Source organism: Daucus carota, chromosome 4, assembly GCF_001625215.2.
Source record: "Daucus carota subsp. sativus chromosome 4, DH1 v3.0, whole genome shotgun sequence".
Lineage (NCBI taxonomy): Eukaryota > Viridiplantae > Streptophyta > Magnoliopsida > Apiales > Apiaceae > Daucus > Daucus carota.
Genome location: NC_030384.2, coordinates 39,356,154 through 39,374,073, shown reverse-complemented (window position 1 = coordinate 39,374,073; position 17,920 = coordinate 39,356,154). Strand labels below are relative to the sequence as shown.

General features: G+C 32.9%; 2 protein-coding genes and 1 non-coding gene across 3 annotated transcripts; 2 read left to right on the top strand and 1 right to left on the bottom strand.

Annotated features, from left to right (window-relative positions):
• Window positions 1-2,347: 2,347 nt before the first annotated feature.
• On the top strand, window positions 2,348-8,126 carry LOC108215671 (haloacid dehalogenase-like hydrolase domain-containing protein At4g39970). The gene is made up of 11 exons (XM_017388210.2): window positions 2,348-2,810; window positions 3,011-3,104; window positions 3,212-3,256; window positions 3,354-3,404; window positions 3,798-3,872; window positions 5,751-5,784; window positions 7,059-7,114; window positions 7,208-7,267; window positions 7,424-7,483; window positions 7,602-7,648; window positions 7,726-8,126. The coding sequence occupies exons 1-11, from the start codon at window positions 2,455-2,457 to the stop codon at window positions 7,772-7,774; spliced, it is 927 nt and encodes a 308-aa protein (XP_017243699.1). The 5' UTR covers window positions 2,348-2,454; the 3' UTR covers window positions 7,775-8,126.
• A 456-nt stretch (window positions 8,127-8,582) lies between these two features.
• On the top strand, window positions 8,583-8,655 carry TRNAE-CUC (transfer RNA glutamic acid (anticodon CUC)). Its single transcript has one exon. It is a non-coding gene; the product is annotated as a tRNA-Glu (tRNA).
• Window positions 8,656-14,269: 5,614 nt separating this feature from the next.
• On the bottom strand, window positions 14,270-15,825 carry LOC108217844 (transcription factor MYB93). Its single transcript, XM_017390733.2, has 3 exons — window positions 15,585-15,825; window positions 15,369-15,498; window positions 14,270-15,256 (listed from the first exon to the last, which is right to left on the bottom strand). Exons 1-3 carry the CDS (start codon window positions 15,715-15,717, stop codon window positions 14,575-14,577), a joined length of 945 nt encoding a protein of 314 aa, XP_017246222.1. The 5' UTR covers window positions 15,718-15,825; the 3' UTR covers window positions 14,270-14,574.
• Between the last annotated feature and the right edge of the window lie 2,095 nt (window positions 15,826-17,920).

Here is a 17,920-nt window from a genome sequence, read left to right as displayed (position 1 = left end):
TTTTTTTATCTTAAAATATATTTCTCTTTTATTTTTACTTTCCGATATATTTATTATATGTGTATTATTATTTTTATAATTTGACATTTTTTCCTTCTATTTAATTTTTTTTTAAATATAGAATAAACAAGTTCCGTATAATATATATTAAATATATTTGTTAATTGAAAGAAATACAACATATCGTATACAAAATTTACAAATATATACATTCCAATCAAAATTTATTCAAATTTATATCTATAAAAATGGTTAAATATTCAAAAGTGATGTATAAAAAAAACTGTTGACCAAATATAAAATTCACAAAAAAAATGACAAATTTTAATTTAAAAATATTTATCTTTATATTTATTTTGTATTTGATAAAAATTACAATAGTACGAAAAATTTCATGTATCCCACATACTTCCTCCATGTACTTATTTGCACATATTTCGAGACTCATATATAGTATAAATTCACGATATATTTTTAAAATAAATACTTAAAATATGTTAAATATAAAAGAAACTAGTCCGGTACAAAAATATATTAAATAAAAATCTAACTTTAAGAGGTAATAGTATATACATGATAAATGTATCGGATAATAGAAATTAGAAAGATGGAAATCAAAGCTATAATACAATATATTTTTCTATATAAAAAAAGGTTAATAAGTAATTAAATATATAACTGTGTGTATAACAAAAAGTGATGATAGATTTAAAACTCAAAGTTAAAAAGAGCACAGCTGAGTACAAAGTTAAAAGAAAAGAACATAAAAGAACTGCAAGTGGAATCCACGTCATTCTGTACCAATTTCTGTATCGCTTTCTGTGTACCTAGCATAACTCCTACCCGGATATGTGTATGTGACTTTTGGTCGTTGGTCAGCAAAGAAGATGTTTAGCCGGTAATGCATGAAGAAGATATCGAATCATGGTGCATCGCAATTAAATCTACTGGGGCACTTCGTCCTTGTAGATTGTACATTAATTATTTCATTACACAAGAGAGATAATGACCCAAAGCAATGGACCATGTTCAGACACATTATAATGTCTGTGTGCATTTCTGCCAAGCCTGTATATATTCATACAGTGACACAGAAGCTCAAATGACATGTGCTTCGATTCTGTTCGATTTAAACGTGGTTAGAGTAGAGAAATTAATCATCTTTTTTGGCCGAGCCGGTCTTCGAAAACTGACCAAGTTTTATATGAATAAAATATCGAACTCCGCGGATTACGGTTTTTCTAGTGTGCTCATGAGCTCACACTAAGCACCAAAATTTATAAGTTTGAAGGATTTTAATTGGCTCCTATTTCTTTATAATGGTTGACCTTTCAGTAAATTCACTAATCACATCAATAAATTTACACCAAATTTATAAGATTTGGTGCTTAGCATGTAGCCATGGCATACACCAGACAAATCCTTCTTAGAATCATGGTTCCGTTTCCCGTTTAATAATTTAACCAAGCTCAAACGTTGTAGTCTTGTCTCTCTACAATGTCTGACTCCATCATGCTAGTAGTAGTGTTTCAGTTCTTGAAGTGTGTGATTTTCAAAAGGATAACCTTTGTTTGGACACAGCCTTTGTGATGATGACTCGTGAGTCCGTTAAAACACTAGTGCGCAAACTGGAAAAGAGAGTGAAAGTTTAGAATCGCTTTAACCTGACTTCTGTTTGAAATTAAGAAAAAGTGCATAGCCCTACTATAGTTTCATAGATTGATATCTCTAAAAGTGGATTTTCCATGGAAAACGCCAATGCTTTCAAGTTCACAAAATGACATTTTAGGTGTAATGGCAATTTACACAGTGGAGTGAATCAGGTACTTGGAAGAACTGAAATTTCATGGTTGGGTCAATATCACCCCTGCAAAAATATTTTGTTTGATCGTTCTTGCACTCTGCGCACAGATAAGAAGGAAAAGGGGCAGGTCCAATTACCATTATTTGTATTAAAAACACTCTAAAATATTGTGATATTAAAGAGCTTCTTGCCAAAAAATCATCAATCTTTTTCTTTCTTTGCTAATTAATCATCAATGCTTATATGAATAAAAATATAAACTATAAATTTTAGTTTAGAAAATAAAAATTTGAAAAATAATAAATGGAAATATGTTTTTTTAATCATTTTAAATTACGTGTAAAAAGTCAAAGTAACAATAAAAAAAGACGGAGGGAGTGCTATGTAACTTTTTTCTTAGTCTATATGTAAAAACTTAACAGAGACGGACGGAGTGGTCAATTTAAAAATATTTAATAATATAATTAGTTGATTGAATTTTTTTTTTGATTTAGTAGTTCGAGTGAAAGTTTTGATAGAACGGTGAAATAAAGTATAACACGCAGAAGATACAAGAGAATGAGGATTGAGGCGGGTAAAATATTAAACGGTTGGAACAAAAAGCGAAGAAACCAACGCCACTAAATAAACACTATCCACCCCTTCCATCAATGGCGTCCACGACAGCGACGCTTCTCTTCCCCGCCATCCACCACCGTCGTCATCGACTCTCGCCGCCAATCCACACCTCTCTCGCTTCCGCTTCTCTGCAGCAACGGCGCCGAGCAACTTCTCTGTCAGTTTCAGCTTCTTCCCCTTCATCATCTTCACGGTCGCTGGAAGCTCTTATATTCGACTGCGACGGCGTCATTCTGGAGTCCGAGCACTTGCATCGCCAAGCTTATAACGACGCTTTTGCTCATTTCAATGTGGTGGTTCCTCCCTCCTCTCAGCCACTCAACTGGTCTCTTGAGTTCTATGATGTTCTTCAGAATCAAATTGGTGGCGGCAAACCTAAAATGAGATGGTAACAATCATCTTTTTGTTTAAATTTTTCAATATCGGTTCTGATTGAATGAGATGTAATGTAATTTGATTAGTTAATGATATTCATTTACTTATAAAATTCTACGGTTGCGGAGCTGATGTTGAATTGTTTGTTGCATATGTATTTAGTTATATGTGTGATTGTGATGAGTAAAATGCTGTCAATGTGTAAACTATTAGGTATTTCAAAGAACACGGATGGCCGTCTTCCACGGTTTTTGAGACGCCTCCAGAAGATCATTCTGATAGGGAAAATTTGATTGATACTCTTCAGGTCAGCATAAGAGTGTGAGTGTGAGTGTGTGTGTGCACACACGGCTTAGCATTTGTTAGAACTGAATATACTGAGACAGTTCGTTTGTTGCTTGAACCTTTTTAAAGGATTGGAAGACTGAAAGGTATAAGCAAATTATCAAATCTGGCAGTGTAAGTAGTGAGTTTGTTCCGATAATGTTATTAGGTGATGGTTTTTGTTTATGACTGATTTTGGGTCAATAATTGGATTGGTATTGCTTTCTCACAGGTGGATCCCAGACCAGGAGTTTTAAGATTGATGGATGAAGCAAAGGCTGCAGTAAGATTTAGTAATGCTATGAATACAATTTAAATTCAAGATTTATAGGGTACTTTTAATTCTTGTTGAACTTGTTCATGCTGTTTAAGTGTTCAATTATTAAAACTTTGGAAGCGTTCACAGTTGAATGAAGTGTAGTTGCCCAATCCTTTTAAAACTTTTATTGTTTTGCAGATTCGGTATCTATTTACATTTTATCAATGTCACTAATGTGAAGGAGTAATGTCATGAGTAATTAACTAGAAATTAGGGAATCCATGATAAGACCTGGAAAACGAGCACTTTGTCCATGTTCTCTTCTCTTCATTCAGAATCCAAATTTTCATCTCTAGTTCCTGTATTATAATGTAAATTTCATTTCAACAGTTTTACAGGCATAATTCTTTGCTGCAGGGAAAAAAGTTAGCTGTTTGCTCTGCTGCAACTAAAAGTTCTGTAATACTCTGTCTTGAAAGCCTTATTGGCGCTGTAAGTACGTCCTTGGATACTCTTCTTTTATTTTCTTTATTCCCTTACCTATTATAGAAAGTAGAGCATAGCTAAAAGATAAGAGATCATCGGAGGCATTTAGCATTCAGTAAAAACAGATATAAGAACCAACAGAAGGCTGTGTCCTTGAAATAGCTCCGTGATAAATAATTATGCAATCTTATTTTTACAATATTACAGATACCAATGACTCAATGAGAATGACACTGATTCAAGACATTATTGTTATGATCTGTTCTATTTCCTGCAATCTGTAAGTTAGCAATCAGAATGAATTTTTTTGACTATAAGTAATGCCCATATCCCCAAATAAGAATTTATATATCCCCAAATAAGAATTTATGCTGCAATGATCGGTAAAGTAGATAGGGCAAAGAGATGAAACTAGAGGTTCTAGTTACAATCGAAGAGAACTTAAATAGCCAACATTTAAACGATAATAAAGGAAAATAGTCCTCACAAGGAAACTGGTATAATAATATAATTATCTCATAATGCAATGCTAATATAATACATATGTATATGCTAACATAGCCTCTAAAAGTCATGATAATGAAGCCATGAATACAAATGAATGATAAGCTGTAACTGAATAACATGAGAAGAACACATCAATGTCATGAAATAGCAAAAGAAAACAGACCACAATCCATGTAAGAAAATCCAACCAGCAAGAGAAGATTCATCGAATAATCATCCATGCCATTTAATAACCAACCAAAACTGCATATGAAGAACAAGAAAACGAAACCAAACCAAAAATCGAATCCGAATCCAAATCTAATATAAAACCAAAACTGAATCCAAAATATAAACTGTATCCCAATCTATAGTCTTAAATCAATATAGAGGAAAAAAGAGCAAGGAAAATAATCACACCAAGGGGCCAATGTGCCGAAGGCTAATCCCATTACAGTGCATCAGAAAACAAAAAAGTCTCACGAAGGTGTCAATGTGCCTAGGGCTAATCCCATCATAACGCTCCAGGAAAAAACAATCCCATGTGGGCCCAGTTCCATTGAAGGGCAAGACAATGAAAAAGAATACGAAAACAATTAATCCCTGGTAACACAAAGTCAAGGAGAAAACAAGATCGGGGAGAAATTAGCTGAATAGCATCAAACAATACAAAAAGTGCATGCAGATAATTAATTACTACCAACACTTCAGAAAACATTCACTGAAAAAGTACTTGGCCGAAAGTTTTACTTTAAGTATTTTACCAAAAACCTAGGGGATCAAATCAGTCAATCTTCTTCGGAAATACACGGAGAAAACGCTCCTCTTAATCATACCAGCAAAAACCTAATAGCATAACCAATAAAGCTGAGATATAAATAGCTTTACTACCTGCCTTCCTATATAGTTAGTTTAAGGTAGGCTGTACTAAAAGAAAACGTAGTTATAAAATTTCAACAGTTTATAATTGTTTAAGACATGAAGTGGCCATTCACAGTGACCTAACTATAACCAAAGTCTGCATTCCCAAATATCTTAGAACAGGTAATAATGTCTATATCTTATAAATTACAGTGCAGTGGAGTTTGTAACAAAGGTTCATGCCAAAGGGATATTGGTTCCATGGTTACTCAGTACTGGGAGTACTGACATGCCTTATCCCTTAATTGCAGAACCTCCTGCCAAATCCAAGAGCAATTTCTGAGGGTCTATATCCCAGAAGTATTATGCTTCAAAATTGTAATCCTGTCCCTATAATTCAAATGATTAAGATTGCACCGGCAAAGTGAAAAAAGATGCAGTTGCTTTTCCTAAAAATTTCTTTTCAAATTATGTTGTATTTTCCTGATTTTTCTTGTTCTGACAGTAATGTTTTCCTTCTTATATTTACTGTTATAGGCGCGCTTCCAAAGTCTTGATTGCTTTCTTGCAGGTATATGTTTGTAAAATACATATTTAGACATTTACCAGAAAAAAGTAAAGCATCCATAAGAAAGGCATCGAACACAAGCGTGCTTGAATTTGACATATACTCTATTTGCCTACTAGGCTACTGCTATATGATGATGCTATGGAAATACAAAGTTTGGTTTCCACATGTTTTCTGATCTCTCAAACAAAAAATAAATAATCTTTTCACTTCTTTAGCCATAAGACAGGAATTTTTTGTGCATTCTTGATTGGCTTTATAGATAATGTTTTCTAGTTTTGATGGTGATGCTCTCATGTATGTCGGTCTATGTTATGAGGAGAAAACAGTCCCATTACCCAGCCTTAATGTGATCTATAACCAGAATTTTCTGCATATTACAGTGTAATTTATAGTTTTTGTGCCTGAATGATGCTCTTGCTACTATTGTCATGTTCATTCCCTTGAATAAGATTTTAATGATGTTTTTTTTACCACTAATTCATCATTTCCTTTCTAGTTAAGGCTTTGATAAGTCCGGGCCAGTTAATTTGATGAATTATATATAACAAAAGCTCCAAGCCTCCAACTCTTATTATTTGTTGTTTTGACTTTGCAATAGATAATATGATGCCCTAGCCTGCGGACTTAATTTATTAACCTGCATGGGTCCTTGATACTTAAATTACCCTTCCCGTTGCATCTTTTGCTCATAAGGATGCATAAATTAGATTTGTATTGTTTTAAGCTCGTTGTGCTATCAGTGGAAACCCAGACCTTATCTTGCTCCTCTAGGTCTATCCCCTTATATCTGATGAGGAGATCCTTACTTGACCATCTAATTTTTCCCGTTATTTGACATTCTAATTTTCTCTCTAATCAAAAGAGGTTCCTTGTTCTTGTTTGTTGCATCACATTATTTAAGATTGGTACCTAAATGGAACTTAAGTTGCGTCCTAATATCCACGTGGTCATAAAATTAGCTGCTAAACACTCCTTTGAAAGGACTATTGAATTATTGATACTACTATCAATAATTCAATAGTCCTTTCAAAGGAGTGTTTAGCAGCTAATTTTAAAGATCATTAAGATCATGAGTTTGTCAAGTCAAGTCATAATCCGTAAATTCTCGTCATGTTTCACTGATGAATAAAAAGTGTTTAGCTCTATATTTACAAGGCAGGGAAAACCGGAAATGTAACCATACAAGACAATATTTGCTTTTTCTATACAAGACAGTCTCACATGCAATACAAATTTATTTTGTTGCTTATTTATGGTTTAAATTTGCTTGATAGGTGATGATGTTAAGGAAAAGAAGCCCGACCCTTCAATTTACTTGACAGCACTTACGGTAATCAAGATAACGTCACACTCCAGATTTCATGTCTACAGTGCTCAGGTTTCTAACTAGGGCTCCTTGCTATTAAACTGTCCAAAATTTCAGAGACTTGGTGTGTCAGAGAAAGATTGTCTAGTGGTGGAGGATAGTGTCATCGGGTTACAGGTCAAGTACTAATTTTAAAGGATACTATTCTTCTTGGTGCTAGATTGTAATCTTGGCCTATGCTAGAACTACAATATCTGAGTAGAATACCATTATTTACAAATATTAGAAGAAGACAAATATAAGAATTTGAGGCTAAGCTAATGATATTTGCAGGCAGCAACTGGAGCTGGGATGTCGTGTGTGATTACATATACATCATCAACGGCTGAGCAGGTTGGTGCATAACACAAGTACAATCAAATTTTTATGAGGAACAACATATTAGGCCATCACTGTCTTGTCAATTAGCTGGTAATGCAATTGAGTAACATACTTGGTGCTGCACTTGCAGGATTTTGGAGATGCCATAGCCATATATCCCGACTTGGGTGAAGTTGGGTATGACCTGTTAACTAGCTATTATTACTTAATGCTGTCTAGAAGATTCATTATTCATTTTGTTCATTGCCATACAGATTGGGAGATCTAGAGTCCTTGCTTGAAAAAGTTGCCGTGGTGAATTAAAAATCATTGATGTGCATATATATATAATCTGCAAAGCAAGATCTGTTTGATCCCGATTGATCAAAAATGAAGGGACGGCTGACATCAATATTCTTTTAAAGTAAGTATACGACACAGCCATATGAATAAATGATTTGGTGGACTTCGATAATTAATACTAGTTTTAGATAGCTGACATTGGTTATTACTAGTTTTTATAATGTAACTGTTTGTTGTATGATGGGGATGTAAAACGATACAAGACTGGCCCCGTTTTGTTTGTGACATTCTGTTATTATACGAGTCATGCTCAAATTCCCAGCATTTGATTTATGAGAGGAAGTTTAACTAGCTATTTAACCAGAAAAACAAAAAGCTACTGTTGCAGTATGGATTAAAAAACTGATGCATGCTCACCCCTGGTTAAACCCTCAATATTCAGTAAAAATATCATTTCCTGTGATATCATACACTTCTGATATATGATTTGACACTCATTGGTCATTACCGCGGTAAGCAGGATGGATAGAACGTGGGGGCAACATTTATATTTCTACTACCACTTTCATCAGATAATTTACCTGTCTCACGATTGAGGTGTTGTATGTTCTCCGAGAAGATGTAATTCTCTCATGATTTGATCCATGGTTAAGGTTAATGCATATGCACTTCATAGTATACAACTTCCGTTACAACCACGTAGACTTTATGGAAATACCTGATGGATGCACCAGATGACCCGATACACAAATATGATTGAAACTTGAAATAGTGATTATGGGAATAATTCTATAATTACAATATTATTACATGCTATTTTTCATCACAATCCGTTGTAGTCTAGTTGGTCAGGATACTCGGCTCTCACCCGAGAGACCCGGGTTCAAGTCCCGGCAACGGAATTTTTTAAAATATTTTTCCCTTCGATTATTGATTGCCTCTACCTTTTGCGCTTGCCTTGTATGCCTCGACCTGCCTTGCACATTTCGTTATCCTTTTTAATCCCTGCTTAAACGTTACGATGCTATTGTGATATAATTTACAAACGAGGTGGATTAGGTTCTTGCCACTTGCTTCTACAATAGAAAATAACGAGTTGAGAAAAACTAGTTACACAATTCTTCCGAGGACTTAGCTTGTTGAGTGTTGACAAGTACATACATATATTTATGCGGCTAATTAAGTATGCTTAATGGGAAAAACCAACTATTCTTTCGTTCTAGAACATGTAATTAGTGTTTTGTAAGCTTATGTTAATTGATGTATTAGTGTGATAGTCAATCACTTGTTAGAAAAGGAACAAAGTCCACCTACTCACCGAAGAAATTATAGTCCACATATGACCTGCATTATATATTTTCCTTTTATTAACATATTAACATATAATTGAATAACTGAGGTCTTGTATTAGATAACTAGTGAAAAAAGCCGCGCTTCGCGGCGGCGTCATAAATTTTTTATAAATTTAGACAAAAAATTGTTTTAGCCACTTTCCCTTCAAACATAATACTAATAGAATATTTATTATTACTTAGATAAAAATTAATTTTTGTCGCCTCCCCTCAACCACAATACTAATAAATAATCTTTTTTATAAATTTTGATACGAAATAATATTATAATTGCATAAAAGTTATTTTGAGTCGTGTTCCCGTTAAACATATCAGTAATAAAAAATATTATAATTAATATAAAAATTTGTTTAAGTGGCCCTCATGTCAAACACAATACTAATAAAAAAATTGTTTGACCGCCCTCCTATCAAAGACAATATTAATTAATAATTATTATAATTATGATAAAATTAAATATAATAATATAGATAAAAATTAGTTTGAGCCGCTCACTTGTCAAACACAATGCTAATAACAAAACATTATAATTTAGATATTAGTTTGAGTCTCCTTACTCTCAATCACAATACTAATAAAAATTATTCTAATTATGATAAACTTAAAGATTATAATTGGATAAAAATTAATTTAAACCGTGGTCCCATTTTATAAAATATATATTATAACATAGATAAAAAATTATTTTAGCCACTTTCCCGTCAAACATAAACTGATAGAAAAATTATTGTTATTTAAATAAAAATTAGTTTGAGCCGCCTCCCGTGCCCATCAAACACAATACTAATCAAGAATCATTTACATTATCAGAAAATCAATATATTATTCCTATTTTATATATTCCATTTTATTTTATTAATTATTATCATTTTATTATTCCTATTTATTAGTTAAAAATTATTATTATTTTATGGTTCTAATTTTTTTTGCTATTAGTTTTTTTAATGATTATTATCTTTACAATCCTTAATTTTATACTCGAAATTTAAGGAAATTATAACACTAAATTGAAAATAATAATTGTATGTATTATCTTACAAATTTTAAATATAAACTATATTTTATCTATGATTGTTAGTTTAAATAAATATAAAAATTATTTTAATTATTATAATTGGATAAATTTTTTTTTTGAAGAATTCTAATCGTTTATAATTCCTAAATAAGTAAAAGAATTGTACTATCTTTACAATCCTTTTATCTATACAGTACTTGAACCTGATTTTAGATTATAATTTTATTTTCTATCCGAAATTTAAGAAAATTGTAAGATTGAATCCAACCATTTTGTTCGAATGAAGCTGCTAGACAGAAGAAAAATGCAAACATGAATATAATTAATTCTGGTGTTGCAGCTGAAACCGGAGCTTATCATGAGAATTTTATGCGATCATCACTTGGGATGAAACTCAAGGCAGCACTTTGAATATTTTTACTTCCTCGGTGCATGCCAATGTGCGAAATAGCAAGGAAATTTCTCGTGCTTGCAGTTGGCACTTGGATAAAAATAAATAGTGAATATAACGAAAGATTTAAGATTATGCGTCTCTTAAATAGTTATTTTTTTAAAAGAATAATATTATTATCACAGTCCTTTTGTCTTTATAATACTTGAACCTGATTTTCAGAATTCTTTTTCTAGATTCTAAAGTACTATCATGAGAATCCAATAAAAAGAGAATTGTATTATCTTTAGAATTCTTGAACTTGATTTTTTGAATTATAATTATAATTTCTATCCGAAATTTAAGAAAAATCAAAAGACTGAATCGAGCAATTCTAGAGACGCCCGCATCCTCCTTTATATATATATATTGACAACAAAGTACGGCCTATCAAATGTCTTTCTCGCAGTTGTTAAATTAATACATAATTTATCTATTAATATTCAGCATTGTTTATTTAATGTTTTTGCCAGTAAAAACCCAAAGACAAAATCAAAAGATCGGCTACTTTAATTGTGGACTTATCTGGTAGTACTATTTAACTGTTTTCAGGATAAGAAACACAAAAATCAATTGCGTAACATAATTTTCACAATATATAAATCAAAAGGTAAAATAATAAATAAAAAATAAATGTTGACTTATCCCACAGCTGTGATTGGACAAGTCTCCTAGTCAAGCTTTACCCAACCCACCATTTACATGTTGACTAATGCCCAAAGCCTTATTAGTCCTAGCACATAGTTAACTATTTACAGTGATTAGAAGGTTTGTTTGATTATAGCGCACGTTTTCAACTAGCACAACTTTATACTTGCCTGTACAGAATACACAAACTTCATGTAAATGTCAACTACTTTGATCACTGTATTCAAACTGACAATGCAATCTATTTCTTACTCTATCAAGTTATGAAAAATAAAATTTATATTAGCCCCTAAAACGTCATTGTGGTACATCGGACGTAAGGATGGTTCGTAACAAGGTTCTAATAATATATTATGATTCCGGGAAATTGCAAGCTGATCGATCGACATTGTGTTCTGGTAATTAGGATGGTGGCAGCAATCTATATCCAGTATCGTTAGCAAAATCTGGATCATGGTTAATATGTTTGTTAATGAAAACCAAACTTCAATTTGTTTAAGGGGCCGTTTGGGTGAGTTTAAAATACGTGTTTTTTGCTTAAAATAAAAAAATGGAGTAGAAGTTAGAAGCAAGTTAAGACTTATAAGTGATTAAAGTGTTTGGGAAAGAAGTAGAAATCCTTAAACAAAAGCTACGTTACCAGCTTTTTATAAGTGCTTCTTGACTTTTTACACAAACAGTACGAATAAGTGTTTCTAACTTATAAATCAGAAGCCGGGCTTTTAGAGCAAGTCCAAGAGATGCCCTATATCATGTCTTAAGTTATAATTTAGGGCAATTGACCAAAAAACTTGATCCAACAATGTCCCAGTGATGCCTTATATCACTAGGACAACCTCCCCAAGCCCTATTTTTGGGGCACATCTCACCTTGCCCTATTCAATATTTTATTATAAATTCTCATCACACTCTCTTTCTCTCTCTACTTTTATATAATGCTTAAATGATGAAAGAGAGTCTTTAATAATAAAATATTAAACATAGTGTGAGAATAAGACACATTGTTGGAGTTCAAGTTAGTAAAATATGTCCTAAATTACTAGGACATAATATTTTATATTATATACGGGGCATGAATTAGGACACTTTTGGACTTGCTCTTAAGCTCTAAACAAACACCACCTAAACACCACCTAAATAAGTTATTTCATTTTTCAAGTGATTGTGTTGTATCCTTCTCGCCTCTTAGATTTCATTATCATATTCCAATTTCTAATAATCCCTCACTCTCGTGTTCCTTGATCTCTGTTTTTATTTTCGATTCTCATTCTAATTTCCTAACTCGACACGAATACCGCAGAGTTACATCAGACCCGAATTCGTTACAAATCCCTGTGTTTCCTAACAACTTTCAATTGCAAAATCCTTGCACGTCACTCTTTTGACTTGAATGTTTTTGTCAATACCCTATCTCAAGCAGACACGTACACACATATTTTAAACCCTATAGTACCGTTTCTGTCGTGAAACAGGTACAAAAATTACACACATAATACATAATGAGGAAGATGATAGCGAAATGGAAATGGAGCTGCGCAATGAGCTGCTCTCCATGTATAGATTAATATATCTTGTAGTGGTTGAGTAATTGTAGTCGAAACAGGTAGAGAGGATTCGGTCAGTGAGATGATTGATCATTATTATTCACAATTTATACTTCTCAATATGCGATGTGTGTACCGGAGTTATTTTTTCTATTCCGTAGAGCCGATTGGTATAGATACATGCATAAATAATCGGCATTTACACAATAATGAATCGTTAAATTATTATGCATAAAATACTTCAAGTATAAAACTAACTACTATAAATGGGAAGAGGAACTATCACTTCAAGGTTCAACAACGAATCTGTTTTCTTGTTCATTGACTTTTGTCGTCTCCAAGAGGAAGAGCTGCATGAAGTATAATTATACGTACGTATGTAGTAGCGTGTTCATTAGTGCTTCTTGTGTCTTCTCTTTACAGTTTACACCTACGCGGCTACGCCTTCAAGTGGTGTAAATAAACTGATATATTCATCGACTCGATGTTTGGTTTAAATACAATCGATTTAGATTTTTTTTTGTCAAGATCTACATACACACGTATAATATGAATTATATCGAATACAGAATGAGGATTAATTGAAGATTAATTGAATTATCGGGAATTAATCGGATATGATTAATTGAATAATCAGATATTTAATCAGTTCGGCGAGTTGTGAAACAGAGATTAATCGTAATTAATCACCGACTTTTTGAACAGAAGTTTGAAAATAATAAGTTAAAATTGAGTATAATATTATAAATTAATTTATTAACAAGTCGAACACGATAATAGCATAATTTGATTCGACAATTTGTGCAGAACTTTACTAATATATTTTTGAGGATAATTCGCGTTCGTGAACTCGCTCAAAAACAAATTTGTAAATAAGTTCGATTTATAAGTGCATAACCATGCTTATTTTATTGATTTGTTAGTAGTTTATGAATATGTTGCAATAAAAAGCTACTTGGTAAAGAGACAAATTTTTTAAAGAAATACATGCCGTCTAATTATCGAAACAAGTTATAAAATTTCCAATCTCTAAATGACACTAACTATTCATCATAAAAAATTAAATTCAGACTCAATCATATTTAGTTATTATAATATCTTGTACATTTTTTTTCATAAAATTTTTCTATATCCTTCTAGTAAGTTCTCTCTATTTCATTGAATTAAATTCAATTCAAGTAAACGTAGCCTTATATTATTCATCTTAATTCAACTCGATACTCAAGAATACTTCAGTTATCAGTTATCACGCCCTGAAAACAGGATAGACAATATATAACTCTGTCAACCAAGTGAGCACAGCAGTAAGATTACCGAGACATATATGTCAAATAAAAGAGTTGAAATTACTCATGAGTGATTGATTTACAGATTTTGTCATGAATTCTCGATTACTAATCTACATAACCCCACGAGAGAGCTTCAAATTTTCATAATTGACATTATTGATCCTCTAATTTAACGAATATACATAAGTGCCGCTGGATAACAATATACTAACAGGGTTGAATTTAAGAACAAAGCCTATACATAGAACAATGATGAAAATTATATTAATGAAAAACGATCGGATATATAATACATTGCTGATCATTATTTACAAAATACGTATTATGGACACATATACGTATACACTATATATAAGATAAACAAGAAACTACATATATTGTGAAATGTCTATACTTAAACTCAACACTGTTCACGTACGTATGCTCTTACATATATAGAGGAAAAGGTGCCAACTCCATATTTTTTTCACACGCAGACTTATATCTGGACTCTATTAATTAATGAAAAATTAAATATTAGGTATTAATGATGAGATAAAATGATCAAGCAAGTGAATTAAAGAGAGGATCTTCAAGGAAAAGCTCAGACCAGTATGAAGTGGTTGGCCCTCCGTAGCTTGAAGTACTGCAAGCATCTCCGGTATTCGAGATCGAACTCTCCGTCACAAGCGGAGCTGCTAGAGGAGGAGTGGACGCACAAGGCGATGATAAATTGCCCGGGATTTGTAAATCCGGCATATGAGAGAAAGGCATTTGCAATTCATTGATCATGTCCTGATTATCCGAACAAGATTGGAGTATAGGATCAGTTGATGCATTGGCTTGCGGAAGAGTGACGTGATTATCCTTGTTGAGTGACGAGAGTGAGGCGAGGAGATTATAAGTCTCGATGTCGTGGTTGATCATGTTGTTGCTGTTAGAGAATGATGGGGAGTTGAGATTGGGGGGCTGAAGGAGGAGCTGGAGGTACTGAAGTTTGGCCATTTGAGCCGCTTCGGTTTGCAGTCTTGCGGCTTGCACTTCTTCCCATGAATGCTGGTCCATGAGCTCTTTCAGGTTTGCGAGAGCTATGAGATGAGGCAGGCTGGCGAAGATGTCGGTTCGAGGCCGGTGAGTCATCGGATCGAACCCCATCTGGATCAGCTTTTTCTTTAGGTGAGTGTTCCAGAAGTTCTTGATCTCATTATCAGTCCTTCCTGGCAGATTCGTTGCAATTGCTGACCATCTATTGATCAGAAACATATAATTAATATTTATTTCCATTTTTCGGAATTTTTTTAATCTATATTTTTAGAAAGAAAATTTAAATAAAAGAAACTATAAATTTAAATGTTTACTTGTTGCCGAGGATAGAGTGAAGATTGAGAATTGTCTGTTCCTCCTCTTCGGAAAATTTTCCTCTCTTAATATCCGGCCTCAAGTAGTTCGTCCATCTTAGTCTGCAGCTCTTCCCGCATCTATTAAGACCTAAATTAATACATAACAAAACAGAATCAGATTTTCTGGTAGTGATAGACGAGATTAATGACGGAGGTATACGAATGAATATGAACCTGCAAGTTTGGGAAGAGCTCTCCAGCTGCCATGGCCATGATTCTGAATGTGTTTGGCAAGTTTCTGATCTTCTTCAGGTGTCCATGGGCCTTTCTTGAGCCCAGTTTCATCACAACAAGGAGACCTTCCCATTTCTAGCTAATAATTAGCTAGCTGCAGAGCCTCTACCACAAATTTTGGGTATTAGTTATAATATGTTTCCACACAATCTGACTGCCTCCTACCAAGTAACTGGAGATATGATGAGTATTTATATATAAGGAGTCTGTCATAGTCCTCTTGTCTTTTTCTTGTGTACCAATAAAATGACTTTCGTGGGATCCTACAATTATAATTTATTTAATTGCTCCTCCTCACAACCATGTCCTTTTCGGAGATGAATTGTCCAATATGCCCATAATCCCCAGCAGCCAACAACTACGTCTTACTTTTATGTGCACAAATCAGGAGTCGCCGGTGATGTATAGCAGTAGGACCATGCATATTTGCAAGAACGAATCGTGAATTTCACGATTTTAACTGCTTTTCCGTAATTTTAATGCTCCTTTATTTCCTTTTCTTTTGCATAAATCTGTACGTAGTCGTCGTGTTGGTGATGTTTTATATTGAGTTTGTAATCTGTTGTTTTTTCTCAAGTACTGAATTCATATCACCTCGTGACCTAGAGTGCGTATGTTCGTGCATTTAGAGCATATCAGAGGGTGTTGGTATGATTATGTAAAATTTGTTTAACCTGCGAGATTTTGAAATCCTGTGCTATATTCTATATTATTATTTTAAATTATTATAAATAAAATATATTATTTAATATGGTAAGAGATGATTTCAAAATTGATACATGCCGCTAGTGATTCCATAACTATAGTCAAAATTATGAGACGCACAAAGTTTTTAGCCAAGAAAAATGTAATATTAGACTTGATATTAATTTTAACGTATGCTCTATCATTCGTTTTTATACAATTTTCTATAATGTTCTTAATACATTATTAGAATGTCCATATATTCCGATCCATTTTTGCATCAAATGTGACTTGTTATATCTGGGTAGCTCTATGCATACTGCAAATTGAACCGGCCGAAGAGCTGCATATCCCATAGTGTGAGACTGTGAGACAACTAATCTGTTTCCAAAATCCAAATGCATATAAGCCGGATTTCTGCATGAAGTAAATAAATTGTCCCAAGTGCATAGAATATATTAGAAATAGTAAATATACACAAAACCAATCACACAACAATACATGAGTAAGTGGTTAAAATAAAATAAAAACTCAGATACATATATAAGGTGATGAACCGATATATTATTATTACAATAATAGAAAGAGGGCGGGGGTAGCAGCGGAATGAGAAATGGAAGTGTTACATCAACGATTATTAATATCAAGAACACAGAAGAAGGAGAAAAGAAAGGTGAGTCGTTTTCAGGGAACAGATGGCAAGTGGCCGCTCGTCGGAACAACTCGCTTCATGCACGCAATTGTAAAAGCATTCATCTTCCGTCATCAATAAAATTGCATGGATCTTATTTACTCTTATATCTACGTACGTTCTCCTACTACATATATAAATTATCTTTTTTGTTGTATGTTGATAGCTAACACATACTACTGGGTCCTCTCCCTCTCACTTTATTTCTGGAATTGCTGGCCACCTTCCACAGAAGCGTATTACTCACTCAATTTATAATTAAGCTTTCACTTCTGAGCTGCTTACAGAGATTTCAAAAGCTTTTTAATCTTAGAGAGTCATCAGAAGCGTATAAGGGCTGCGTTCGTTTGGATTTATGAAATCAAATGAAATTGAATAAAATTAAGGAGAGAATGGTAGGAAAATTATAAAGAAGTTTAAAGGAAAAAAAATATATAAAATAATAATGATTAATTTTAGTGATTCTAATTTTTGGGATGAAAATTGTAGGTTAAATAACGAAGCAATCGAGTGGGGTATTTTTTTAAAATCATGTGGGATTAATTTAAATAAATTGGAATGGATGATTGAATGAACAAAAATTGTTCTTAAAATTTTTCTGATAATCACCCCAGATTAGAGTAAAATTTTCATTTATTCTTCTCATCTCAGTCTATCTAATTAAGTGAAGAATCTCTTGTTTCATTCCGTTTAAGCAAATACAGCCTAATGGTAATGGTGGAATCAAACATATACACTAGCTAATAAATGAATAAAAATTATATTCAACATATTTTATAACTTTTGTTTCCATTCCATTATTCATGGAGATGATTCTTGGCTGATCCTCAAAATATGGAAGGGACGAGTGAAAGATATAAGAAAATATATATACCAAAGCGAAGAATAGTATTAGACATTA